The sequence below is a fragment of the Hylobates moloch genome, unplaced genomic scaffold, assembly GCF_009828535.3.
Source record: "Hylobates moloch isolate HMO894 unplaced genomic scaffold, HMol_V3 SCAFFOLD_12, whole genome shotgun sequence".
NCBI classification, from domain to species: Eukaryota; Metazoa; Chordata; class Mammalia; order Primates; family Hylobatidae; genus Hylobates; species Hylobates moloch.
The window spans coordinates 11,831,088-11,858,769 of NW_026652287.1; the positions used below are offsets into that span (position 1 = coordinate 11,831,088).

At 50.1% G+C, this 27,682-nt stretch overlaps 2 protein-coding genes and 1 long non-coding RNA gene across 8 annotated transcripts in view; 2 read left to right on the forward strand and 1 right to left on the reverse strand.

Moving 5' to 3' along the window:
* Nucleotides 1-922: 922 nt before the first annotated feature.
* Nucleotides 923-15,177, forward strand: CUNH12orf43 (chromosome unknown C12orf43 homolog). 3 transcript variants are annotated; one of them, XM_058424754.1, is made up of 7 exons: nucleotides 1,003-1,080; nucleotides 4,566-4,686; nucleotides 6,203-6,245; nucleotides 6,427-6,525; nucleotides 11,251-11,324; nucleotides 12,535-12,625; nucleotides 13,136-15,177. In XM_058424754.1, exons 2-7 carry the CDS (start codon nucleotides 4,566-4,568, stop codon nucleotides 13,479-13,481), a joined length of 774 nt encoding a protein of 257 aa, XP_058280737.1. In that variant the 5' UTR covers nucleotides 1,003-1,080; the 3' UTR covers nucleotides 13,482-15,177. The 3 variants fall into 3 exon arrangements, with proteins under 3 accessions (XP_032024392.1, XP_032024393.1, XP_058280737.1); XM_032168501.2 differs by lacking the exon at nucleotides 4,566-4,686 and having other exon boundaries at nucleotides 923-1,080; XM_032168502.2 differs by lacking the exon at nucleotides 4,566-4,686 and having other exon boundaries at nucleotides 923-1,080; nucleotides 13,139-15,177.
* HNF1A (HNF1 homeobox A) overlaps nucleotides 15,119-27,682 on the reverse strand; it is a 24,498-nt gene continuing 11,934 nt past the window's right edge. The window contains exons 2-10 of one of the 3 annotated variants that reach the window (XM_032168500.1): nucleotides 26,969-27,168; nucleotides 23,392-23,578; nucleotides 22,694-22,935; nucleotides 21,259-21,410; nucleotides 20,924-21,125; nucleotides 19,993-20,184; nucleotides 18,258-18,379; nucleotides 18,020-18,164; nucleotides 15,119-16,547 (exon numbers count right to left, since the gene is read on the reverse strand). In XM_032168500.1, the coding sequence (XP_032024391.1) occupies nucleotides 16,420-16,547; nucleotides 18,020-18,164; nucleotides 18,258-18,379; nucleotides 19,993-20,184; nucleotides 20,924-21,125; nucleotides 21,259-21,410; nucleotides 22,694-22,935; nucleotides 23,392-23,578; nucleotides 26,969-27,168 (1,570 nt within the window). In that variant the 3' untranslated portion in view covers nucleotides 15,119-16,419. Of the gene's footprint in view, nucleotides 16,548-18,019; nucleotides 18,186-18,257; nucleotides 18,380-19,992; nucleotides 20,185-20,923; nucleotides 21,126-21,258; nucleotides 21,411-22,693; nucleotides 22,936-23,391; nucleotides 23,579-26,968; nucleotides 27,169-27,682 lie in introns of all 3 variants that reach the window. The other 2 variants (XM_032168499.1, XM_058424749.1) reach the window with 2 other exon arrangements.
* Nucleotides 18,572-27,682, forward strand: part of LOC131380719 (uncharacterized) — an 18,906-nt gene continuing 9,795 nt past the window's right edge. The window contains exons 1-3 of one of the 2 annotated variants that reach the window (XR_009208833.1): nucleotides 18,572-18,653; nucleotides 23,674-23,860; nucleotides 26,523-26,625. This is a non-coding gene — a long non-coding RNA (uncharacterized LOC131380719). Of the gene's footprint in view, nucleotides 18,654-23,673; nucleotides 23,861-26,522; nucleotides 26,626-27,682 lie in introns of those variants that run through there. The other variant, XR_009208834.1, reaches the window with a different exon arrangement.

The following is a 27,682-nucleotide window of genomic DNA, read 5'->3' on the forward strand; positions in this document are numbered from 1 at the left end:
ATGTTGGTCAGGCTAGTCTCGAACTCCTGACTTCATGATCTGCCCACCTCAGCCTCCCAAAGTGTTGGGATTACAGATGGGGTTCTGATTTTTTTTTTTTTTTTTTTTTTTTTTTTTTTTTTTTTTTTTGAGTGATTTTATCTTTGCCAGGCTCAGCTCACCTCAACCTCCACCTCCCGGGTTCAAGTGATTTTCCTGCCTCAGCCTCCCGAGTAGCTGGGACTACAGGTGCGCGCCACCATGCCCAGCTAATTTTTGTATTTTTAGTAGAGATGGGGTTTCACTGTGTTGGCCAGGCTGGTCTCAAACTCCTGACCTTGTGATCTGCCCACCTCAGCCTCCCAAAGTGTTGGGATTACAGGCGTGAGCCACCGTGCCCGACCTGGATTCTGCATTTCTAACGAGCTCCCAGGTGTTACCAATGCTGCTGGCTCATGGACTACACTCTTAAGTAGTAAAGCCCTAGGCTATTAAAGGAAATACAGATTCCTGGATTCCACCTATCAGAGATTCTGATTCTGTTAGTATTTTTTGTAAGACCCAAAAGTCTGCAGTTTAACCAGCTCTCTTAAGGTGTTTCTTAGGCCCAGCTGGACTGGGAAATTACTAGAATAAATGACATCGAATCAAAACCTGTGAACTAATCCTGGGTCTGTCATTAACTCCTTAGGAGATTCCCTTCCCCTCTGGAGATCTCTTCATCAATAAATGATTGGAGAAGTTAATCTCTTAGGCCCTTCTAGCTCTTGCCTTTGAGAACCACCCACCTCCCCATTCCCACCTGGTATCCCCAACCCAGTACAGTTCATGGCCAATGGCGGTCCAAGTGTTGGAACTACGATCCCCACAATGCCTCGCGCCTCTCCTCTCACGTGAGGTCGTGCAGGAGGCTTGATGACGGCGGTGTTCTCCATAATCCTTTGCGGTGGTTCAAGATGGCGGCGCCCACTGGCACTGTGAGCGATTCGGAAAGCAGTAACAGCAGTAGCGATGCGGAGGAGCTGGAGCGGTGCCGCGAGGCGGCAATGCCGGCCTGGGGCTTGGAGCAACGCCCGTACGTGGCAGTGAAGCCAGGAGCCGGTAGGGTACTATGTTTGGGGAGAGTGGCTGAGGGGCGTGGGATCTTCCCCTGGAGCCTGAGAGGATGGATGTTGAGGAGAGAGTCACTGGGACTGGACTTCCTTCCCCGAGAGAGCTCCAGGAACTGGGTGTAGTGCAGATTGAAAGCATGGGCAGGTGCAGTAGGGAGGGTATTTCATTATCCCAGTTGGGGAAACTGAGGTACCCAAATGTCTTTTGATTCTGCTTCCTTGGGTCTATCCTCACTGCCCCACACTGGGAAGGCCGCCGACTCTTCGAGATAACTGCAACAGCCCCCTCCCGATATTCTCGCACCCAGCGTTTCCCTACCTCCAACGCATTCTCCCATCCTGGAGGTTGTTGCCAAGAGCAGTGCCCAGCACGTCACTCTGACCATGACTCCCTAGTCCCCTGGGAATAAATACAGAACCCTGCAACATCAAGGGGCCTAATCATGGATAGAACCCAAGGGTTCTTGAATTTGGAATGAAAAAATGTTGCATCTTTGCTTTCTATTCATCTCTGACTGAACTTTAGCATCTCTTTCCGTCATGCAAGCACTAAGCCACAGTAGTTTTGGCAATACCGTTACTTTATCCCAACAGAAGTCACAGATTTTCGTATCTCATTACAATCTTTGCAGATACAGATATCAATATGTCATTTTATTGATAATAAGATATTGGGAAAACAGTCATTTATACTCATCCCTGATTTAAAATGTGCCACTCTAATTTTTAGACCTGTCTCTAGATCTAAGATGTAAGAAGCACATACATCACAAGTTTGGTTGTTTATTATCATGATAATTAAATTTCAGTATCACTGGTTTTCTTTGTAATCCTATATGTTGCATTTCATGCATTTAAAACATTACTCTGAGAAGAGAACCAGGCTTCACCAGGCTGTTAGAGAAGGCTATGGCAAAGCAAGGTTAAGAACCGCTGGATTTGTTTAAAAGGACTTACAAGCCCTTTGGTGATCCATTGCCTTCCTCTCCCTTCCTTCCCTCCTGCCATACTGCACTTCCTGTAGGTAGCTTCCAGACCATAGTCTGCCCTCCTCACCCCCTAGTACCATAACCACAGTTTTCTCTGCAAGTTCTATATACAGATCTGCCTTTCCATCTCACTCATTAGCAGTGGGAACTTGAGCAAAGTACTTGAATCTCACTGTACCTAAATTTCCTCATCTGTACAGTGCGGGTAGTGATAGTACCCACCCCATAAGGTTGAGAAGTAACTGAGATAATGCAATCTACAGTGCTTGGCACATCTTAAAGGCCCAATACATGGTGGCAAATATGTGGTTGGTCTTTCCACATGGACTGCTTTCCTCCTCCTGCCTAATTCTTGCTCTTTTTTTTTTCAAGACTAGGTCTCAATCTGTTACCGAGGCTGACACAATCATGGCTCACTGCAACCTCGACCTCCCCCTACTCAGATGATCCTCCCACCTCAGCTTCCCAAGTAGCTGAGACTACAGATGTATAGTCCCAGCTACTTTTTGTATTTTTTGTAGAGATAGGGTTTTGCCATGTTGCCCAGGCTGGTCTCGAACTCCTGGGCTCAAGTGATCCTCCCTTCTCGACCTTCAAAGTGCTGAGATTACAGGTGTGAGCCACTGTGCCCAGCTTCTAGTTTTTTTTGTTTGTCTGTTTGTTTGTTTTGCATTTTTTTTTTTTTTTTTGAGATGGAGTTTCACTCTTGTTGCCCAGGCTGCAGTGCAATGGCGCGATCTCAGCTCACTGCAACCTCTGCCTCCTGGGTTCAAGTGACTCTCCTGCCTCAGCCTCCCTAGTAGCTGGGATTACAGGCGCCTGCTACCACGCCCAGCTAATTTTTTGCGTTTTTAGTACAGACAGGGTTTCACCGTGTTGGCCAGGCTGGTCTCGAACTCCAGACCTCAGGCAATCCACCCACCTCGGCCTTCCAAAGTGCTGGGATTACAGGTGTGAGCCACCGCGCCTGGTCTTTTTTTTCTCTGTGAGACAGAGTCTCGCTCTGTTACCAAGGCTGGAGTGCAATGGTGCGATCTTGGCTCCGTGCAATGGTGCGATCTTGGCTCCCTGCAACCTCCGCCTCGCAGGCTCAAGCAATTCTCCTGCCTCAGCCTCCTAAGTAGCTGGGATTATAGGCACCCACCACCAGGCCCAGCTAATTTTTTTTTTGTATTTTTATTAGAGACAGGGTTTCACCATGTTGGCCAGGCTGGTCTCGAACTTATGACCTCAGGTGATCCACCCACCTTGGCCTCCCAAAGTGCTGGGATTACAGGCATAAGCCACCACACCCAGCCTAGATTACATTCTTGGGTGCATCTAGTAATAGTTACCAGGAGTTGAGAATTTACTTTTTGCCCCTGTTCTAAACGCTTTGTATTTGTTGTCTGTTTTAATCTTCCCAGCAATGCCACAAAAGGGTGTATTAGCCCCATTTTACAGAAAACTGGTGCTCATAATGGTGAAATAACTTGGCCGAGGTTGTCCAATTTGTGAGTGGCAGAACCAGGCGTAAATCCAGGCCTACCTGACTCCAAGTCCATGCTCTTCATTGCTGCTGTGCCACTCTGCCATGGACAAGTGTCTATCGTGGTCAAAACTCCCACCCTTTGGTCCATGACTATGTGGAAATATAGGTCACTGTTTTATTTATGTAACCTCTAGAGACAGTTCTTAAATCCAGTGATGAAATGGTCACTCAAACCACTTTAATTTTAGGTAGCATATACTTTGATTTGTTTTTTCTGACAATTAATTCAAACCAAGATACTATGGCAGGATCTGGGGATACAAAGATAAAAAGAGGCAGACCACGTATTCAAGTAGCTTACAAATCCAGGAAGGGGATGGGTATGGAAACAGTGTCCACAAAACTGACTCCAGAAGGTTGGTAATCGTATTCTCATTTTATAGATGAGAAAAACAAAGGCTCAGGGAGATCAAATGACTGCCTAGCATCACACAGCTTGGTGGCAGAGCCAGGACTCAGCTGAACTGTCTTCCTCTGTGATACTGGTTCCGTCCCCTGGCGGTACCTCACCTGCATCACACTGCAGTCATGATGGAAGAGATGCTCTTCTTCCGAGTGATGATGTGCTGAAGACGAAAGACCAGGTCTTTAAAGACTGTCCATCCAGGCCCCCACATTACCCACCTCCAGGAGCATGGGGTGTGTTTAGCATTCTGTGTTGTGCTCCGGAGTACAGTGACATAGACGGCAAGGTACTAGGACACAGATGCAATGTGTATGGGTGATGACATACACACAGCAGTGCCCCCATGGAGCTGTTTCATACACCATGGCCCTTCACTGGGCCCGGAGCTACCAAGTGTCCACTTTGTTCAGTTGGCCCCTTACATATACAAGCACGTTTTGTCTTGTTAGTTAAGTCAGCAACCTCAGAGCTAACTTTCACCCATTTCTCACACCCTGTAGTCAGTCCATCAGTGAATCCTAATGACCCCATCTTTTTTTTTTTTTTAGATGGAGTCTCACTCTGTCACCAGGCTGGAGTGCAGTGGCGTGATCTTGGCTCACTGCAACCTCTGCCTCCCAAGTTCAAGCGATTTTTCTGCCTCAGCTTCTCAAGTAGCTGGGACTACAGGTGTGCGCCACCACACCCAGCTAATTTTTGTATTTTTTAGTAGAGACAGGGTTTCACCATGTTGACCAGGGTGGTCTTGATCTCTTGACCTCGTGATCCACTTGTCTCAGCCTCCCAAAGTGCTGGGATTACAGGCGTGAGCCACTGCACCCGGCCTTGACTTCATCTTAAAAGTGCATCTATCTGGAGTCCAGCCACTTCTCACCACATCAATTACTGCAGCAGTCTCCGTGTTCCTGCCTTTGCCCCAACAGTCTCACGCTGCACAGCAGGCAAAGATGTTCTGTCAAAACCCAGATCAGTTTATGTCCTTCCTCTGCTCAGTTCCAGAGCTCCTCCTCCTCAAAGTCCAGGTCCTCCCATTGGCCCACGTCAGGGCCCTTCATGATCTGGCCCCTCTGAGTTCTCCATCTCTGCTGCTCCCGGTTTACTGGCTGGGCTCTGGTCACACTGACCTCCTTGCTGGTTCTAAACACACAAGGCAGGCTCCAGTCTCAGGGCCTTTGCAGATGCTTGCCCTCTGCCTGGAAGGCTGTGTCCCGCCTGTCCACTTGGTTCACTCTCCTCTCTCAAATTTCTGTTCAAATGTTGCCTTATCAATGAAGCCCTCTCTGCCCACCTTTATATGACAATCCCCAGCCTAACACTCCCCACCTCTCTCGCCTACTTTGTTTCTGTTTTTTTCCATACACTTACCATTATCCAACTTTACATTTTGTTTAGGTATGTGTGTTTATCATCTCTCTCCACCAACTAGAATGTAAGCTCCTGCAGAGGGTGATAGTCCAGTAAGTTGCTCAGCAATGACAACACCTGGTTAATAAAAGGCATTCAGTATCTGGTTTGAGGGAATGACCAAAAGGCCAGGTATCCCCACTGTTTTGGCTTGAAAAATGTGATCCGCAAAAGAGCCATCTTCTCTCTCTTCCACGGCACTTAGCACACAGCCAGGCAGGCATTACACTGTGCAGTCAAATCACACTTAGACCTGCCTGTTCAGCACAGCGTGGTGGTTAAGAGGGGGCTCAGCCCAGCCCTGTCACTTATTAGGTATTTGACTCTGGCCAAGTTATTTTACATCTCTTTGACGTTTCTTCTGCAAAATGTGATAATTGTAACCCCCTCCAATCGGGTTGTTGGGAAGATTCACTGAGTTATATGTGTTATATATATTTTAAGTTACATATATAACTATTTTAAGTTTTATGTATATATAACTAAGTTATATATATAGAACTATTTTAAGTTATATAACTAAGTTATATATATATATAACATGTACTTACATAAAATATGTAACTATATTAATACATATATAACTAAATTATATCTGTAACTTTTAAGTTATGGGTATATAACTATTTTAAGTTATATATAAACATAATATATATGAGTTACATATGTATGTATATATGAGTTATATGTATTTTAAGCTGCTGAAAATAGTGCCTGGCACGCATTTGTTGTTGCTGTCATCGTTTCCTCTATAAATGCCCTAATTTTCTTTTTTCCACAGGTGCTGCAAATAACCAGTTGTCAACCTCCCAAGCAAGCCTCAGGTACTATGCACTTTGGGTTCAAGTTTCACTTATTCATTCAACAAATACGGATCCCCTGCGTATGCCAGATGCTAGGCTACACACCTGGCATTTCCAGGTGAACAAGACACACATGGTCCCTGCACTCATGGGGACAGCTTCTGAGCGGACAGAAAGTGAGGTCTCTTTGTGTGTGTCGTAGGCATAAGGTGGATGAGCATGAACAAGATGGCAACGAGCTTCAGACCACCCCTGAATTCCGAGCCCACGTAGCCAAGAAGCTGGGAGCCCTGCTGGACAGGTAAACAAAGGTGGAGTTTCTCCTCTCCTGCCCTTGTTAATATGAACAGTAATGGCTCACATTGGCTGGGAGCTCACGGTGTCCATGCTGGCACAGTGGCAGGCACCTGGCATATGTCATCTCCCTGCATTCATAAACAACATTATCATGTGGGTCCCGTTGTTACCTTTATTCTCCAGGTGAGGAAACAGGCTGTCAGCAAGGAGACATGTTTGCTTGAAGTCACATCATCGTCGTAGCTACCATTTACTGAGCAACTGTTTGTGGCCAGGCTCTGTGCTAAGTGCTTGATGTCCATTTCCTCATTTAATCCTTCTGATGACCCTGAGAGGTAGGGATTGTTATCATTCCCACTGTACAGATGGGTAACTGAGGCTCAGAGAGGCAAAGTCATTTGCCCAGGGGATGCCGCTACTAAGTGACAAAGCCAGGATTCAGAACCCGGGAGAGAACAGAATTGGGCCTCAAACCCAAGTGCGTCAGACTTCAAGCCCACATTTTTTTGTTTTGTTTTGTTTTTTGAGACAGAGTCTCGCTCTGTCGCCCAGGCTGGAGTGCAGTGGCACAATCTTGGCTCACTGCAGCCTTCACCTCCTGGGTTCAAGCGATTCTCCTGCCTCAGCCTCCCAAGTAGCTGGGATTACGGGCACCCGCCACCACACCAGGCTAATTTTTGTATTTTTAGTAGAGACGGGGTTTCACCACGTTGACCAGGCTGATCTCGAACTCCTCACCTCGAGTGATCCTCCTGCCTTGGCCTCCCAAAGTGCTGGGATTACAAGCGTGAGCCACTGTGCCAGGTTCTTAACCCCTGCATTGTCCTGCAACCATGAGAGTAAGAGAGGAACATCGAGAAGCTCATTCCCGCCACAAGAGGGCAAGGAAGGACCGTGTTCCTATTTCTTGGGTGCCTTCTGTGTGCTAGACACTGTGCCAGGTCTCTGTCTTACATTCTCAGCACTGGTTGATAACCCAGTCGGTAAGGATTCAGATTGGCATTCCTAAAGTAGGTGTCAAGGAATACAACCTGTCTGAGTCTATATGGGCTGCTATAACAAAATAACATAAACTGGGTAGCTTATAAAGAAAATAAATGGGTTTCTCGCATTTTGGAGGCTGAGAAGTCCAAGATCAAGGCACCAGCAGATTCAGTGTCTGGGGAGAGCCCTCTTCCCAGTGCAGATGGTGCCTTCCTACTGCGTCCTCACGTAGTGGAATGGGCGAGGGCTCTCTCTCAGACCTTTTTATAGGAGCACCAATTTCATTCATGAAGGCTGCACCCTCACGACCTAATCACCTCTCAAAGGCCCCCATCTCCTAATCCTAATACCTTGGGTTGAGGATTTCTCTTTCTCTTTTCTTTTTTTGGAGACAGAGTCTCCCTCGGGAGCACAGTGGCGCGATCTCGGCTCACAGCAACCTCCACTTCCTGGGTTCAAGCGATTTTCATGCCTCAGCCTCCTGAGTAGCTGGGGTTACAGGTGCGCACCCACCATGCTTGGCTAATTTTTTGTATTTTTTGTATTTTCAGTAGAAATGGGTTTTCATTATGTTGGCCAGGCTGGTCTCAAACTCCTGACTTCAAGTGATCCACCTGGCTCGGCCTCCCAGAGTGCTGGGATTGCAGGTGTAAGCCACCATGCCCAGCTGGGGTGAGGATTTCACCATAAGAATTTGGATAGGACACAAACATTTGGATTCTAGCACTAGCCCAAAGCGTGGCTCTAGAAAAAAGGATGTCCAACAGCAAAGAAGTGTGAGAAACACTGCAATCTATGTACCTCCACATGTCCTTGCAGACTGCAAGCCATAGTAGGATATTCAAGGCTCTGAGAATTCCTGTAGTGAAGAGACCTGTGTAACTGTTTAGCCCAGCGTTTTCCAAACTTGTTTGGCCACAGTGCCTTTGTTTCATGGAAGACCAGTCAACAACCTGTGGAACAGGTCTGGGGATACACTGGTCTAGATCTGTTCCTGACTGGCAGAGCCCTGGCAGGGTTTTGAAAGGGAGATGAGGCAGGATTTGGGGCCATTGTCATTCCAGTCGAAGTAGATATCAAAAAGGACAAATGAGCCTTCCCAAGGTGTGAACCAGCTATTCTCCTGAGACAGAATGATGGGCCAGAGCCCCGCAGCCTGAACCCCACAGGGTTCCCGTCAATTGGAGAATGTAGAGGAGGTGTTTAGGAAGGCAGCTGCATTTCAGCCTGTGGGAGCAGTTTTCCTTTGTGACTCTCTGGCTTCAGGCTGAACAGGGCCTCCTTGGCATCGCACTGAGCCACAGAGATGTTTCTGCAGTAGAAATGCCAGTCAGCCATGGTTAGAATATTCCCTGCAGCGTTTTCATGTTTCTCCAAAGAAATCTAAATGATACCTTAGGCCAGGCGTGGTGGCTCATGCCTCTGATCCCAGCACTTTGGGAGGCTGAAGCGGGTGGATCATTTGAGGACAGGAGTTCGAGACCAGCCTGGCCAACATGGTGAGACCCCATCTCTACCAAAAATGCAAAAATTAGCTGGGCATGGTGGCGTGCACCTGTTATCCCAGCTACTTGGGAGGCTGAGGTAGGAGAATCGTTTGAACCCAGGATGCAGAGGTTGCAGTGAGCTGAGATTGTACCACTGCACTCCAGCCTGGGTGACAGAGTGAGACCCCTATCTCAAAAACAAAGAAATATAAATGATACTGCATTTGGTCCCTAGCGTTAGGTCAGTGTCTCTCAACCTTGGCGCTGTTGACATCTTTGACTAGCATTTGTCGTGGGGGTCTATCCTTCCTCCCATTATAGGATGTTTACCAACATCCCTGGCCTCTACCTACTAGATGATAGTAGCACTCACCCCACCAGTTGTGACATCCAAAAATGTCTCCAGACATTGCCAAATGCCCCTGGTGGCCACCATTGAACCACTGTGTGGGGTCAAGAACAGGTGCCTGGGTGGCATCATCTCTACTCCCTCTCCCCGGGTTGCTTTTCCTGAACAGGGCTTGGGGGGCGCCTTTGGCATATAGGAAGGGAGGTTAGGGAAAGCACCCAGGGCATTGCTGCGTCTGCCTCAAGGGCATTGCTGAGAGCCTTGTTCTCTGCCATGCACAGCGGCATCTGCATCTGCACTCACCAGACACTTGCTTCCTAGCCTGTGCCTCTAGAGAAATGTGGTTTATTTTTCTGTTAGAGATCCTGTGAAGGCCGAAGCTTTTCTTGATGACAGTCATCATCTGCATCATCATCATAGCTACCATTTACTGAGCAGCTACTTGTGGCCAGGCCGTGTGCCACAAGTGCTTGATATCCATTTTCCCCTTCAATCCTTGTGACAACCTTAAGAGGTAGGGACCTTCATCGTTCCCACTGACAGGTGGATAACAGAGGCTCAGAGAGATAAAGTCATTCGCTTAAGGGACCTAGCTAATAAGTGACAAAACCAGGATTCAAAACCCAGGTCTCTGAAGTCTGAATGAGGTCCATGAATTGGATCAATTTCTGTTTCCTAGTTATGATATTGTACTATAGTGAGGCACAGCATTACCATTGAGAGAAAATGGATGGTCTATGGAACCCCTGCATTATTTGTTGCTACTGCATGTCTACAATTATCTCCCATTTCTTTTAATTAAAAATTTTTTTTTTTTTTTTTTTTTTTCTTGAGACGGAGTCTCGCTCTGTCGCCCAGGCTGGAGTGCAGTGGCGCAATCTCGGCTCACTGCAAGCTCCGCCTCCCGGGTTCATGCCATTCTTCTGGCTCAGCCTCTCCGAGTAGCTGGGACTACAGGCGCCCGCCACCACGCCCGGCTAATTTTTTTTTTTTTTTGTATTTTTTTTAGTAGAGACGGGGTTTCACCTTGGTCTTGATCTCCTGACCTCGTGATCCGCCCGCCTCGGCCTCCCAAAGTGCTGGGATTACAAGCGTGAGCCACCGTGCCCGGCCCAAAAAAAAAATTTTTTTAAACAGGTCTGCCCTGCTCCAGAAGCTGTCCTCTGAACCAGTTTTCTAGATTGATCATATTTCCCTTTTCATGCTTGCTGCTAGGAAGCTCAGAGCAAAATGTATGCCCTCTCTCTAACAAGTGTATAGACTTCCTGACCATAATTCTAGGTCTTTCTGTTCCTCTTGGCCTTATATCTCTTTGCCCTTTTGAAATTGCATTCATTTTGTTAAATTCTTTTTTTTTTTTTGGAGATGGAGTCTCGCTCTGTCACCCAGGCTGGAGTGCAGTGGCGCAATCTCAGCTCACTGCAAGTTCCACCTCCTGGGTTCACGCCATTCTCCTGCCTCAGCCTCCCGAGTAGCTGGGACTACAGGCACCCGCCACCACGCCCGGCTAATTTTTTGTATTTTTAGTAGAGATGGGGTTTTACCTTTTTAGCCAGGATGGTCTCGATCTGGCCTCATGATCTGCCCGCCTCGGCCTCCCAAAGTGCTAGGATTACAGGTGTGAGCCACCATGCCCGGCCTCATTTTGTTTTACTATGTCTTTAAAACTTCTTCAACACTTACTGGAGTAAAGTGGGCTTTAAAGAAATGAAGCACTGCAGTTGGCGTGGCAGAGGCTGGTCAGCATGTTATAACCAGACCATCAGCCCTCTTACTAGGCCAGCACACTTTCGCTTTTGCATTTACAATCACATGCCCCATCCCCTCCATTTCAAAAAGAATTTTTTTTAGTTGTTTTTGTTGTTATCCAAAAATCTCATCTTAAATCAACCATCTCCTCTCCCCGTAGCTTCATTACTATCTCAGAAGCAGCAGAGGAGCCAACAAAAGCTAAGGTGCAGAAAGTCGCTTCAGAGGATGATGGTGAGTGGTTATACTTAATAGAAGCTATCATTTATTAAGCACCTAATGTGTGTCTGGTGCTGGGAGAAACAGTTTAGGTATATTCTTTTTTTTTTTTTTTGGAGATAGGGCCTCGCTCTGCCACCTAGGCTGGAGTGCAGTGGAGCGATTATAGCTCAATGCAGCCTCAACCTCCCAGACCCAAGCAATCCTCCCACCTCAGCCTCCCGAGTAGCTGGGACCACAGACACACACCACCACCCCTGGCTAATTATTTATTTTTTTTAGAGACAGGATCTCACTATGTTGCCCAGGCTGGTCTTGAACTCCTGGCCTCAAGCGATCTGCCCACCTTGGCCTTCCAAAGTGCTGGGACTACAGGCGTGCACCACCACACCTGGCTAATTTTTGTATTTTTTGTAGAGACAGGGTTCTGCCATGTTGCCCAGGCTGGTCTTAAACTCCTGGCCTCAAGCTATCCTCCCGCTGCAGACTCCCAAAGTGCTGGGGTTACAGGCATGAGCCACCGCACCATTCTTTCATCCGCTCAGCCCCTGTGGTGAGGCAGGTATTATGATTGAACCCCATGTACAGACAAGGAGACTGAGGCCCTGAGAAACGAAGTCATTTGCCTGAGGTGGCCTCGTCTGTGTCACCCTGAGCAGGAGCACTTTTCTGCTGCCCTCCACAGCCTCGCCCATCTGCGCCTGTCCTGTACCAACACATTTGCCACTTTGAAGGCTGCCTTAGGACAGGAACTCAAGTGCTGACTTCCAGAAGCCTCTGAGGGCTTGCTGAGCTGATGTGGCTGCTGGCTGCTGCTCCAGCGCACCCTCCACTGGCTCCATCAGGCATCAGCATGACTCTTGGCAGATGCAGAATCACTTTGTAGTCAGACGACTGATTCCCGGGTCTTTGCCTCTGGACCAGGAGCTCCTGAGGGCAGAGGCGGGGCAGCTTCAGCACCTGGCACCTGGGATGAGGGGCTGCATCTGGGGCTGCTAACTCTGCCCCTTTGTTTTTTTTGTTTGGTTGGTTGGGTTTTTTTGTTATTGTTTCTTTTTTAAATTTTTTTTGTGTCTTTTAAAAATTTGTTTCTGTTTTGTTTCTCTTTATCTTTTCTTTGTTTTTCTTTTTAAAATTTTTTTCTTTTTTGTTTTATTTTTTACTTCTTTTCTGTTTCTTTTTGTTTTGTTTTGTTTTTGTTTGACTCTGCCCCTTTGAATCTTAGGTTTCCGCCTTTTCTTCACGTCTGTCCCTGGAGGCCATGAGAAGGAAGAGTCTCCCCAACCCCGCCGAAAGCGACAGCCCTCCAGCTCCAGGTGAGAACTCACACTTCTCCTCGCGTCCCCTCCTTTTTTCTCCTCTTCTGTCTTGGTGGGTTGCCCAGAATAGCCAAGCAGACTCCAGTCAGGACCAGGCCAAGGCAGCGGCCCTGTCAGGCAGCTGGAGAAACCGTGAGCTCAGCAGGAGGGAAAGCTCTCTTGGCGGCGGCTTTGGATGTTTACTGCTTTTGAGCACCCGTCTTGGGCCAGACACCTCACTTGATCATAGTTGCCTCCTGGGACATCCCTGGGAGGCCTGGACTCTGTTAAGATCCCCGTTTTATAGATGATACAGTCAGAGAGGTTAAGTCACTTAAGGAGGTCACAAGGCTGCTACACCCAGAAGCCAGTATTGGAAGCCAGGTTGGCCCCACTCCCAAGCCTGAACTTGCTACCTGCCTCCCTCTGCGGCCGCCTTCTGGTGACCTGGACCGAGGGAGGACAGCGAGAGGTGGCTCTGGGGCTGTGTCCTGACTCCAGCTAACCAAGGATGCCCTCTCGTTGCAGCAGTGAAGACAGTGAGGAGGAGTGGCGGCGGTGCCGGGAGGCAGCTGTGTCGGCGTCCGACATCCTGCAGGAGTCAGCCATCCACAGCCCTGGCACGGTGGAGAAGGAGGCAAAGAAGAAAAGGAAGTTGAAAAAGAAAGCCAAGAAGGTGGCCAGTGTCGACTCAACTGTAGCCGCCACCACCCCCACCAGCATGGCCACAGTCCAGAAGCAGAAGTCAGGCGAGCTCAACGGGGACCAGGTGTCGCTTGGGACCAAAAAGAAAAAGAAGAAAAAGGCAAAGAAGGCCAGCGAGTCCTCTCCATTCCCACCAGCAAAGAGTGCCACAGCTGTACCTGCAAACTGAACTCAGCCGTGGGCACAGGGCTCAGCCAGCTCCAAGGACAAGGTGTCCCCCGGGGACAAGGCATTTCCAAGCTCCACCTCCCTCTGCAAGTTGAAGGACTGGGCTGGCAAACCCAGACTGCCCATGAGACCCTGATGGTGATGAGGGCTTGCTCGAGAGTTGGGCCAAAAAAGTGGCTGTAGGGTGAGAAGCCCAATCAAGGCCTGCCCCTCTGTGCTCCCACGGAGGGCTGGCGGCGGGGGCTGTGGTTCCAGAACATTTCATGACCTCAGGAAAAAAGGAACCTTCTGGTTATTTGAGACTAGTGGCCAAGTGGTGAAACCTCCATCTCCCTAGAACTGTCTGAGGTGGGCAGGGGAAGGGAGACCTTCCCCACCACCTCCTTAGCCTGGTGTGAGAAACAGTTTTTAGAAAATGAGAGAAGGGATCCCCAAGAGGCCAAGGCCCAAAGAAACTTTTGTTCTTCTCTCCTTAGCCCACATAGACTTCACAGAATTGTCTGAAAAAGGAGAGCTTTTTCACCTCTGGCTTTCTAGAATTTTCTTTGCATTTGTGAATATACCACACATGATGGTGTCTCTGAGCCGACCAGATTATGGAAACTCAGTTGTCAGAGGACCCAAAACAAAACTTAGAGTGATTTGGATATTGCCTGTCAATGCTGAACCTTAAGACATTTTAAGTAAACATCCTCCTCCTCTCTACACCCCCAGGATTTGTGCATTCACCCCACCCAAGACTTCAGGAAGTATCATAGCACTCATGGACTAGGTTTCATGGGACAAAGGCATTCTGCAAGAAGTAGAAGCGTGTGGCCGGGTGCAGTGGCTCATGCCTGTAATCCAAGCATTTTGAGAGGCCAAGGAGGGTGAATCAGTTGAGGCCAGGAATTTGAGACCAGCCTGGCCAACATGGCGAGACCCCATCTCTACTAAAAATACAAAAATTAGCTGAGCATGTTAACACACGCCCGTAATCTCAGCTACTCAGGAGGCTGAGGCGGGAGAATCGCTTGAACCCAGGAGGTGGAGGTTGCAGTGAGCCAAGATTGCGCCACTGCACTCCAGCCTAGGCAATGGAGCAAGACCCTATCTCAAAAAACAACAACAACAACAACAACAAAAAAAACAAGTAGAAGCTCATGGCCAGGCATGGTGGCTCACACCTGTAATCCCAGCACTTTGGGAGGCCAAGGCAGGTGGATCACTTCAGCCGAGTTCCAGACCAGCCTGGGCAACATGGCGAAACCTCATCTCTATAAAAAAAAAAAAAATACAAAAATTCGTTGGGCGTGGTAGTGAGCGCCTGTGGTCCCAGCTGCTTGTGAGGCTGAGGTGGGAGGATCCCTTTAGTCCAGGAGTTCAAGGCTGCAGTGAGCTGTATAATGCCACTGCAGTCCAGCCTGGGTGACAGTGAGACCCTGTCTCCAAAACAAAATTTTTTTTAAAAGTAGAAGCTTGAGGTTAAGATGAAATCTGGCTTTGTCATTAGAGTCTCAGCAGAGCAAGAAAAGCAGAGATGTGGGGTGTGAGACCGTGGGTGCTGGAGCCCATCTCCTCTTCGCAGGCCCCTGGCCTGCCCCAGCCTCCCTCTACCTGCCCAAACCCCATCTGCATGATTTGTGTACAAGCAAGAAATTTCCACCGCATTTCTCCTTGACTTTACTAAAAGTTAAATAAACGTGCCACTCGCCCCAGCTGGCTACAAGCTGTAGGGGGTGCCGGGTCACCCCAGGCCTTTTCCTGAATCCCAGGGTGGACGCGGTGCACTGACGGCCAGGTTCTCAGCAGCAGGCCCAGGGATGTGGGACCGTGCTTGCCCTGGGTTCACAGGCTCCTTTGTCCCTCCTGGCGGTGCTCAGGACCTCAGACTCCTCAGGGTGGCTGCGAAGTGCCCTCAGCCAGCCAGGCCCCCAGGCTTCTGAGTGTTAGTCTTGTCCACACAGGTAGCTTCTGTGCCCTGGGGTCACCTCTTCTCCTGGGCACCTCAGCTTGGCCAGCTGCTCGGGCCTTGCTGCCTTCTGAGCTCAGCTACTCCTGCCCCAAACAAGGGCAGGGTCTGCAGGGCCCTCGAGACAGAGGAGCTGCCCCACCGGGACCTGGACTTAGCACTGTCGCAAGGCTCCCACAGGAGTAAGGCCGACTTCCCAGCCCTGAAGCAGCCTTCCCAGTAGAGGCAAGAGGCCAGGCTGGTCTCAGAGGCGTGATGCTCTTGGGAACAAATACAGGAAAGCTGGAGGTCATGGGGCCTGGGAGAGGGAATCGCTGGGGACAGGGGAAGCCGGGAGAGCCCTGCCTGCCTTCCCTGTTAGCTTTGGCCTCCCTGGGCTCAGGCATTGGAGTCCCAGGCCCTGGCACAGAGTAGCCACCTAGGAAGTGCCTGTGTGAGTAGGTGATGGGGTCAGTACAAATGGCATGTGGGTTACTAGCTGGAAGGAGTTGGGGCAGGATGGAGTGGCCCGGTGGGTGCATTGGTGACAGAACAAGGCCACGCTGATCCGGGGCCTCTCAGAGCTCAGCAGGTCACAGCTACACAGGCCTGTGTCCTGAGAAGTGTGGCTGCCAGAGTGGTGTAGCGGTCCCAGGGCTCTCCACAGGCCCAGGCTGGGGGTGCCCAAGTCATAGGCCGCCCCCTTCTGTTCCAAGTAAGAAGACTGTATCCCATGCAGCAGTGACAGTCCCTCCTACATCTGCCAGGAACAGGCTTTGCTCTTAGCTCTCCACGACCCCCTCCTGTGCAACCCGAGCAGCCCTCCATTGGTTGGGGCGCCTCAGAGTCCTCCCTTTCTGATGCATCAGAGCAGAGTGGGGAGCAAGGCACAGCTGTCCAGGAAGGGCCACAGGAGCCTGGCAGGCTCAGGTCCTCCAGGCAGGGCTGGCTGCTGCCCTCATCACCCCCCCAAGCAGGCAGTACAGGCCCCAGGGCCCAGATGCTGTGGTTACTGGGAGGAAGAGGCCATCTGCGTGGAGATGAAGGTCTCAATGACGCTGTGGTTGGACGGCAGCAGGTGGCTGTGGCCGTTGCTGGAGTCTGAGCTCTGGTACAGCACCAGGCTGCTGGAGGACACTGTGGAGGCAAACAAGGCTGCTGCCCACCCACCAGGCACCCACTGCACCTGCCCATCCCTAGGGGTACTCGGGATGGGGAGGCAGGGCCACACCTCCTGGATCACAGCAGATAACAGGAACCCAAAGTCATACCTCTACCCTCGGTTCTTAACAAAGGGAGCCTCCCAGCCAGGGTCCGGGGCCGCCCAGGGAGTGGCCTCAGTACCTCTTAGTGGGAATACTGGAGAAGCCCCGGTGAGATGCCGAGGTAGGTAGTTGTACGTGTTGGCTTGGCTAGGCTGAGCCTAACGCTAATCTAGGCGCTGCTGTGAATGCAGGTGCTTTGTAGATGTGGTTAACGCCACAATCAGTTGGCTTTGAGTAAAGGAGATTACCCTGAAAATATGGGTGGGCCTCCTGCATCAGTGGAAGGCCGTAAGAGCAAAAACTGGTTTCCCAGAGAAGAAGGAATTCTGCCTCAAGGCTGCAGAATTCAGTCCGCAGAGTTGCCAGCAACAGATTTCAGGCCTGCCACCCCCCGCAGACACCAGCCAAGTCCTTCAAATAAATCTGTTGGTTCTGTGTTCCTGGAGAACCCTGGCTGATGGCAATGGTTAAGAGAATGGGCTTTGAGGTTGGACCTGGGTTCGAGTCCTGGCCCTGCCATCTGGTAGCTGTGGGAGATGAGGCAAGTCCCTCCCCTCCTTGAGTGTCCATTTTGTCATCCATAAAATGGGGGTGATCATGGACACGCCTCCTGGGGTGAATGCCAAGACACAGAATGGCCTCAGTGGCTGTCATGACAGCTGCCAGGGCCGGGTCCAGGAACCTTATAGAAAGGGGGCAACTTGCAAAAAGGCAGGCTGCAAAGCCCAGCCACCTGACTCCAAAGTGCCCACTCCTGCCAATGACATCATGGATTACAAACTGAGGTGACCGCCCCACCGCCAGGGGTCATTGGAGCCGATGTGAGTGGATGCAGTGAGGCCTGGTGCACTGTTACATGGGAATATGAATTTTTCCAATTTTCCAAAAGATGCCAGAAATCCGGATTTCTATGTGAAAATTCCTGATTTTGAAATGTTGGCAATAGATTCAAAGAATGTTCAACCCTGAGCCAAGCCAAACCAAACACGTGCAAGAGTCGCTTCTGGCTCACAGACCTGGTCCTTATCATTACCCTCCACTGCCTCTAATGAGTATTTCATCTTTTTCCTCAATCCAGTCCCTGAGATGTTCTTGTAAGGTGGGCCCCGTCTTCCTGGGGTCGCCTGTGCCTCTTGGGCTTCATGGGCACATAGGCGGTGTCTGGGAAGGCGGGGAACCCCAGGCCCCCTCCCCCGCCCCGTCATGCCTGCCAGTGCTTCCTCGCAGCAGCCCTAGGCCTGCTGCATGCACAGCCCCACAGTGACGGACAGCAACAAAAGGGGTGGGACCAACGTGGAAGGGGGCAGGGACAGTAAGGGAGGGGGCGGAGCCAGGGCCTCTCACCCGTGGGGCTGGCGCTGAGCCGGTGGGCCGGCTGCAGGTGCTGGATGCCGGCAGGGTCCTGGCTGGGGACGTGGAGGGTGGTGGCCTGAGAGGCCGGTGTGTGAAGCCCAGACTCACTGGAGGCCTCAGTGTCTGAGGTGAAGACCTGGGGGAGCAGAGCAGCCTCCTGAACCCGGGGGACGTGGGGGTGAGGGGCTCTGTCACAGGCCGAGGGAGGGCCAGCAGGCCTGGACCTTACCTGCTTGGTGGGCGTGAGGCTGGCCAGGGCGCTCAGGTTGGTGGTGTCGGTGATGAGCATAGTCTGCGGGAGCAGGCCCGTGTGGGTGTACTGGGCCACCTCGGGCTTGTGGCTGTAGAGGGCTGGCCGCAGGGGAGAGAGGGGCAGACGTGGCAGACGTGCCTGACAGCCCCAGTCCCAGGCCTCAAGACTGGGGAAAGGGGGGCATGGGGCCTGCTGAACAGCCAGGCTGCGCAGCAGTTGGAGATCCAGGGCTGACTTTGAAAAGTGGGGGCTCCGGATAGAGGAACAGACCCTCTCCTCATTACAGGGAACTGCTCAGCTGGGATTGAAGCAGGGGAGCCTAGAGGAGGCCAGAAACCAGCTCCAGCTTCTCTTGTCACCTGGAGACAGCAGGTATGAAAGGGAACGGGAGGTGCGGGTGCAGGGCTACTGTACTAAGCACAGGTGCTACGTACTAAGCGCAGGTGCTACTGTACTAAATGCAGGCACTATGTACTAAGCACAGGTGCTACTATACTAAACACAGGTGCTATGTACTAAGCACAGGTGCTACTGTGCTAAACTCAGGTGCTGTGTACTAAGTTCAGGTGGCTCCTGTCAAAGAGCAAGGCAGAGGACAGCAGTACTTCCATCTCCAGGCCACCTTTCCAAATATAACCCCATGTTTTGCCTACAGCACCTCCACCCACCCCGCAGGAGACACATAGACCCCACAAGAGACACACACACGCTAGGAAAATGCACATAAACCACATATTCTCACAGTGACTCAGATAAAAATGTAACACACACACTCCCAACCACGTACACACAGACATATACATGCCCAAAATCTCTTAACCCAGTCCCAAATTCCAAAAAGGTCTGAAACCAAAAGATTTCCTCAAGATTGGCACTAGAGCTCATTTGGTGGCAAAACCCAGCCTGAACCTGATATGAGGTTATGAGTGTTTAAACTGCCTTGTAGAAATCCTACCTTTGGCTGCAGAAATAGCAGTGCTTTGATCACAGGGGGCTGTCTCAAACCCCGCTGGGAGTGTTCTGTGATAGCTGGCATATCCACCACATTACCTTTCTTTCTTTTCTTTCTTTTTTTTTTTTTTTTTTTTGGCAGAGTCTCACTCTGTTGCCCAGGCTGGAGTGTAGTGCGGTGGCACAATCTCAGCTCACTGCACCCTCCGCCTCCCAGGTTCAAGCGATTCTCCTGCCTCAGCCTCTCAAGTAGCTGAGACTACAGGCACGTGCCTCCACACCTGGCTAATTTTTGTACTTTTAGTAGAGATGGGGTTTCACCGTGTTGGCCAGGCTGGTCTTGAACTACTGACCTCAAGTGAGCCGCCCACCTTGGCCTCCCAAAATACTGGGATTACAGGCGTGAGCCACAACGCCTGGCCCCAGATTACCTTTCTAAAATCTGAATAGATTTTAGAAATTCATACGGCTCTAAGAGTTTCAGAGAAACACAGGCACGCACACACAAACGCATGCACAACTGATACACACCCAGACGCGCACTAGGGATCTGCTCACACAAGCAGTCATGTGCACACACACGGATACGTGCATTCACATGGGAACACACTGTGGCCTGCAGACACCCTCAGTCACGGAAACACACTTGTCCTGGAGACACACTCAGACTGCAGTGCCTGCCAGGCACCCCTTTCCCCTGCATCCATTGACAGCCAACTTCTATCATCATCTCCCGCTGTGTGGGGCACAGGGCGCTCACCGTGGGGGCTCTGCAGCTGAGCCATGGTGGCCATGAAGGGGCTCTGGGTCACATGGCTCTGCACAGGTGGCATGAGTGGCTGCTGGTAGGAGGGGTGCAGCGGCTGGGAGAACTGGACGGGCTGCAAGGTGGTCAGGCTGCTGCCCATGCTGTTGATGACTGGCACACTCTGTGCCTGCGTGGAGGCCAGGCCTGGAGTGGAAGGGGCGGGAATCAGCTGGGCCCCCCAGTTATATCCCACCCCCGCCCAAGACCTCCCAAGGGCACTACCTCTCCTTCCTAGAGCCCGTGGTTTGGAGGAGGGGGCAGGGTGGTCAGGAAACAGCCCTCCACTGGGACCTGCCACTAATTTAAGTGGCTCTGGCAAGTCATTCCGCCTCTCTGAGCCTTTAGCTCTTTATCTAGGCTAGTGGGAGAGGCAGGCAGTGACTTGTTCAAAAGTTGTCAAACTGAGGTTCCCTGGAGCCCTGGGGTCCCAGAGCAGTGCAAAGGCCCTGGGGTTAGCTCTCTGCTCCCCTCTCCTAGCAGCTCCCTATCTATCTTATGTACTGGGCTTCTGCATAATTGTACCTGCAAATAAGGGCTTTCTGGGCTTAATTTTTCTTCATAAAACCGTAAGAAAACATCAGTCCCCCTTACCCTGCTGTAATTTGCCCATAGACCCTTCACCTTCTGAGGTGTCACAGAATTGATGTATTCTGCTTAGTGCCTGCCTCCCTGCTTGAGTTGCTGAGATTTTGGTCTGTCTGGTTCACCCACGTGTCACTGATGTAGCACAGTGACTGGTCCAGAGTAGGCACTGGATAAATACATGTTGTATGAATGAATGAATGAATGAATGAATGAGTCCCAGTGGCTCTTCCAGCTCCTGGATTCTGTGGTTGCCCCATGAGCCTCCCACCCAGGTGTCCACCCATCCCCACCAGCTTACCGATGACCAGGGTGGAGGCACCTGTGTTGGTGAACGTAGGACCCAGGGAGGCAGGCTCACCAGGCCCGATGGTCATGACCCCAGGAAGTGAGGCCATGATAAGGTTCTGGGGCTGCTGGTTGAGGCCTGGGGATGTCTGCTCCAAGCTGTGCAGTGCTGTCAGGGTGCTGACAGGAGGGAGGGGGCCCCCAGCTGCTGAGACCTACGAGGGGAAGCCAAGCTGAGTCGGGGAGTGGGGGGCCAGGGTCCCCACAGGGCCTCCCTAGGGACTGCTACAGAATCTCCCTGCCAAGGAAAGATGAGGTTGGGTTTTCCTTACAAGCAGGGACGCTCACCAGCTTGGCTTCTGTACTCAACAGGCTGTGGCTGGGCTCCAGGCCTGTGGGGGACACTTGGTGCAGGGGTGTAGACACTGTCACTAAGGGACCACCGCTGCTTGAGGGCACTTCTGCAGTCTCACTGGTTGCAGGCTGTCCATAGCGCACACCTGGAGAGAGAAGCAGTGTCCTGCCTCAGCACCCCACTGCCCTGCCCTCCCCTGCCTCCGTAGCCCTCATCACTTCAAACTCCATTGGTTTGCTTAGGCCAGCTGCCTGTCTGCCTTTATGCAGCCAGCAAATCCGCCTGTGTTTCTACCTTTTACCAAGCCCTGCGTCAGCTGCTCCCAGTTCCTTGAAGGCTGGGACTGCATTTATTAGCTCCATTCCCCCCACTGCCTAGTGCTATACCTGACATGCAGTAGGTGCTCAGTAGAAGACAACTGAACTGAATTTGACTGAATTTAGTTGAATTGAAATGAATTGAATTGATACAATCTGAAATGAATGAATTGAATTGAATTAACCCAAATCAACTTAGGTTGAGTTGAGTGGAATGATATGAAGTGGAGTGGACGGTGTGGAGTTGCATGTAGTAGGTGGGATGAAGTTGGCTGGAATGGGTGGAGTGGAGTGGATGGGGTAGAGTTGAAGGTAGTAGATGGAGTAGAGTGGATGGAGTGGAGTTGAATGTAGTGGATGGGATGAAGTTGGGTGGAAGGATGGAGTGGAGTGGATGGAATGGAGTTGCATGTAGTGGATGGGATGAAGTTGCGTGGAAGGATGGAGTGGAGTGGATGGAATGGAGTTGCATGTAGTAGATGGGATGAAGTTAGCTGGAATGGATGGGGTGGAGTGGATGGGGTAGAGTTGAAGGTAGTAGATGGAGTAGAGTGGATGGAGTGGAATTGAATGTAGTGGATGGGATGAAGTTGGATGGAAGGATGGAGTGGAGTGGATGGAGTGAAATTGCATGTAGTAGATGGGATGAAGTTGGATGGAATGGATGGAGTGGAGTGGATGGGGTAGAGTTGAAGGTAGTAGGAGTAGAGTGGATGGAGTGGAGTTGAATGTAGTGGATGGGATAAAGTTGGATGGAAGGATGGAGTGGAGTGGATGGAGTGGAGTTGAGTGGATGGAGTAGAATGGATGGAGTGGAGTCGAAGATAGTGGATGGAGTGGAGGTGAATGGAGTGGATGGAATGGGGTTAATTGTAGTGGATGGAGTAGTGGATGGATTGAATAGAGTGGAAAGGAGTAGAGTGAATGGAATGGAGATAGAGTGGAATGGATGAATGAACAGAGTGAAGTAGAGTGATAAGGAGTGGCGTGAATGGAATGGGACCAAACTGAAGTGCTAAGAGTAAGAGGTTTAAGTGACTGCTGTCACTGGGACAGTCCTCCCCAACCCTCCCACCTTCTCACGTGTCCCTTGTCCCCACATACCACTCACCGTGGACCTTACTGGGGGAGAGGGCAGGTGGGGGCAGGCCAGGGGAGCTGTGAGCGGGCAGCGCAGGTCCCGGGCCTGGCCCTGGTGGGGGCCCGCTGTATGTGTCCATGGCCAGCTTGTGCCGGAAGGCTTCTTCTTTGCGCCGGTTGGCAAACCAGTTGTAGACACGCACCTCTGTGACGAGGTTGGAGCCCAGTCCCTGTGCCTGTGATGGGGACACTCCCCTCTGGATACATTCTGCCCTGCAGAAATAGCCACCCATGAGCCTCCAGGCCAGGCTCAGAGGAACCCTGTCCTGGGCATGAGGGGGAGTGTTCTGAGAAGTTGAGCTCTGCTGGAGGGTTTGAGGCTGGTAGATCTGGGTTCCAATGCCAGGTCTGCTGTGTGACCTTGGGCAAGTGACAGTCTCTCTGACCTCAGTATCTCCATTAATAAAGTGGGCAAAAGAGCCATAGGATTGTAGAGGGAATCAATTAGGTGAGCATCCATGGAAGGGGTTGCTTGGTGTCCAGGGTGCAAGGGGGCTGCGAGGAATGGGTTTAGGTTCAAGTATTCTCAATTTTCTGGGCCAGGCTAAGCCAACATCAGGAGTTCTTGGCGACTGGACAGCCTTTTACAGGACCTAGAGTCACCTTCCCCTTTCCTGGCCTTGCCGCAGCCCAGACCAAACCAGCACTGTTTCCCACCCGCTGCTGTACCTATTGCACTCCTCCACCAGCGTCTCTCGCTCTTCCTTGCTGGGGTTCTTCTGCCTCTCATAGGCCTGGAACAGGATCTGCTGGGATGCTGGGCCCCACTTGAAACGGTTCCTCCGCCCCTTCTTGGTTGGTAGCTCATCACCTGTGGGCTCTTCAATCAGCCCTCCCTGCCCTGCATGGGTGAACTCTGCAGGCACAGAAAGCCATGAGTGGGGTACTGGCCACTCTCACCTTCCCAGGTCTGTTCCCCTGACCTTGCCCTTGACTTTTTCTCATTGCCAGGGTGCTGAACCAGAGGAGCTTACAGCTAGAACTTAGAAATCATCTAATCCAGTGATGACAAACACACAGCACACATGCCATCACTTTCTTAATCTGTGTTCAAGGCAAACATCACTAATCAATCCCTGAATGCTTTCCTACCAACCCAAGATATGATCTCACCGTCCTTCTCAATACAAGACTGCAGGTAAGCATTAGCCTTTGTTCTGATTTGGCACATTTACTATCCCCATTTTACAGATGAGGAAGCTGGGGCTCAGAGAGCTTACATATTTTTCCAGGGTCCTGCAGGAGAGCAAAAACTTTAGCCATATGTCCTCAGTAGATTCAGAATTATATTCAGCTTTCCAGACTTGAAAATCAGGCTTAAAATGCAAATGTTAGCTAGAGGAAGAGACCCAGCCAGCCGTCATCGGCTGGTATCACTTTACTGGAAACTAGTCTACTGGATTATCCCTGAGCAGGCCACCGAAGGACTGGGACACACAAGTGCTAGGACAGCACTTTATGAGAAGAGAGGAAGGTAGATTCTGAATCAGGGGCACAGCAGCAGCAGCAGTAGGGCCCTCACCATCTCAGTGCCAAGAAGCAGCAGTGGGCACAAGTGGCTAGGACTACACACCTGGTGCACCACACCTGGCTCAGTTTTATTGTTTGTAGAGATGGGGTCTCCTTCTGTTGCCCAGGCTGGTCTTGAACTCTTGGGCTCAAGTGATCCTCCCACCTTTGCCTCCCAAATGTGCTGGGATTACAGGTGGGTACAACCATACCAGGCTGGGAGCTGGCAGTATTCTATTTTTTATCTGTATTGGTGTGTTCACTTTGTGAAAATTCATTGAGCTGTATGCTTTGGATTTGTGAACTTTTTATGTTAGACGTCATTTAAAAGTTTCTGTTATAGCAGACACAGTGGTGCGTGCCTGCCATTCCAGCTACTTAAGAGGTTGAGGCAGGGATCACTTGAGTCCAGAAGTTCAAAACTAGCCTGGGCAACATGGAAAGACCTCATCTCAAAAAATAAAATAAATAAAAGTTTACATTATTAAGTATAAAAAGAGTCATTCAACTGAAAGTAGCTGAAAAGAAGAGCTCTTTTCCTTCCGAGGTTACTAAGCTGGTAGGACGGCAGCCCAGGGCTTCCAGAACCCATCTTTGCCTATATGAGGAGAGTCTGTCTGAGAATGAAGCTAACAAAAAAGAAAAGAGTCAAGAAATGCTGTGGGAACCTCATTTGAGCCCCTTGATCCAGCCATGCCTGAAGCAGCCCTGGACTCCTCACATTGCTTCAGTTGATACATTCTCTTTTCTGTTTAAATCCATTTGAGTTGGGGTTCTGTCCCCTGTTACTGAAAGAGTCCTAATACTTCAGTCATATATTGACTCTGCATCTCAAATTCTCCAATTTCTCCTTAAAAGTTAAAAATCCCCCAGGGAAAGCTATTTGGGCCACAGTTTGCATCTCTTCTCAGCTCTAGGCTGAAGTCCTTGATGACATTTCTAACTGTTAGAAATTTTTTAATGCATTTTATCGAATATTGTAAAATTTCATCTAGTGATGGTTTTAGGAGAACACGATTTCTCTCAGAAACTAAATCTAGTTCTAACAGATTTTCAAAATAAATCTTTATTGTTTCTTCTCATACAAATTAAAATAGTATTAAAATGTACTCTTTTTCCAAGTGTGTATTACAGCACAGTAGAGTGTGAACACCCCAATAATTGGGATAAGGGGTAGCTATAGAGTAAGGACTAGAGCTGTCTATTGCATGCATGCATGCATGCATACATACATACATGCATGCATGCATACATACATACATACATGCATTTATTTGACAGAGCCTCCCTCTATCACCCAGGCTGGAGTGCAGTGGCGTGATCTTGGCTCACTGCAACCTCTGCCTCCTGGGTTCAAGGGATTCCCTTGCCTTGGCCTCCCAAGTAGCTGGGATTACAGGCATGTGCCACTATGTCCAGCTCATTTTTGTATTTTTAGTTAAGACGGGGTTTCACCATGTTGGCCAGGCTGGTCTCAAACTCCTGCCCTCAAGTGATCCATCCGCCTCAGCCTCCCAAAGTGCTGGGATTACAGGTGTGAGCCACCACACCCGGCCTGCATACATTTTTTTTTTCAACAGTGATTTTTACTGTTAGTGGAAGCGTAAATTGATATAACTTCTTTGGAAGGAACTATGCCAATATGTACCCAAGATTTTAAAGCAGCTACTCTATGTTCCAGCATTCCACTTCTAGGAATTTATCCTACAGACACAGTCACATGTGAACACACACTTATATAAAGAAGGATGTTTTTTGCTGCAGTTGGTTGTATTTGCAGATTGCAAAATCCCTAAAAGTCCTTCAGTAGGTGGCCAGTTAAACAAATAACAGCCAGCAGCCCTTATAAAGATGAGATCCATCAATCTCTCAGTGCCGAGATGAAAAGATGTACAGGATTTATTGCCAAGAGACAAAACACAACGTGTAAAATAGTGTGTCTAGTATGTTCCCATTAATCAGAAAAAGTGCAAGAAAATAACATATCTGTTGATACTATGTGCAGAAAATCTCTCTGGAAGGATACACAAGAGTCTGGGAATTCCAGTGGCTGTTTTAGGGGAAAGGCATCTAATTTTTCTTATAAACTCTGTTTTTCTTCTTTTTTTTAAACCGAATGTGTATTGCCTTTCTTTCTTTCTCTCGTTCTTTTTCTTTTTTTCTTTCTTTTCTTTTCCTTCCTTCCTTCCTTCCTTCCTTCCTTCCTTCCTTCCTTCCTTCCTTCTTTCCTTCCTTCCTTCCTTCCATCCTCCCTTCCTCCCTTTCCTATATTTCCTTTCTTTCTTTTTTAGAGGAGGAACCTTGCCATGTTGTTCAGGTTGGACCCGAACTCCTGGGCTCAAACAGTCCTCCCACCTCAGCCTCCCCAGTAGCTGAGATTGTGGCACACCACCATGCTTGAACCTGGGAGGAGGAGGTCACAGTGAGCTGAGGTCGCGCCACTGAACTCCAGCCTGGGCAGTAACAGCAAAACTCTGTCTCAAAAAAAAAAAAAAAGAAAAGAAAAAGAAAGCAGGGACCCAGTTCATTCATCTTTGGATGTTCAGGACCAAGCCTACTCCCGTCCCACAGAATGCCTGGTGTGGAATAGGTAATAAATGCCGGTTGAATCCCACTGACTTCCTTTCCATCTACCTGTCTATGTAATGGGGATGGTGAAGCTTCCAGCCCCCACCTATGAGTTAGGGGAGAGTCCTGGGCCCTCCCAGGGAAGACACAGGGTAGAGTCATTACTTACGCTGCGCCACCTCTCGCTGCTTGCGGACATACCAGGTGTACAGGGCAGCCCTCTTCTGCGTCTTCATGGGAGTGCCCTTGTTGAGGTGTTGGGACAGGTGGGACTGGTTGAGGCCAGTGGTGTCGACTACCTCCCGCTGTGGGATGTTGTGCTGCTGCAGGTAGGACTTGACCATCTTTGCCACACGCCACGGGTCCTCCCTGGGAGGAGGGCAAGGACAGGGTCTGCTCAGCAAGGGGTGTCTCTCCCCATAGGTGGGGCTGGGGTCCTGGGTGCTGGAACCTTGTCAGCCCTGAGGGTGGGGACTGTACATGAAAGCAGTTATGGAGCCCAGGGGCCTACACTTGGACTCAGGGACAGGGAGGTATGGTCATTTATGCCAGGACACAGGGACACAGACACATGGTCATGAGGACAGAGACTTCTAGACACACACACATGACAAACCTGTGGACACAGGTCTATGGACACAGACACTGGAACAGATGAAGGTTTAGAAATATGGATACACAGACACACAACACAGATGAAGATATGTGCATAGATGGATGGATGGGTGAATGGATGGATGGGTGGACGGACGGATGCATGGATGGATGGGTAAATGGATGGATGGGTGAATGGATGGGTGGATGGGTAAATGGATGGATGGATGGGTGAATGGATGGATGGATGGGTAAATGGATGGATGGGTGAATGGATGGATGGATGGGT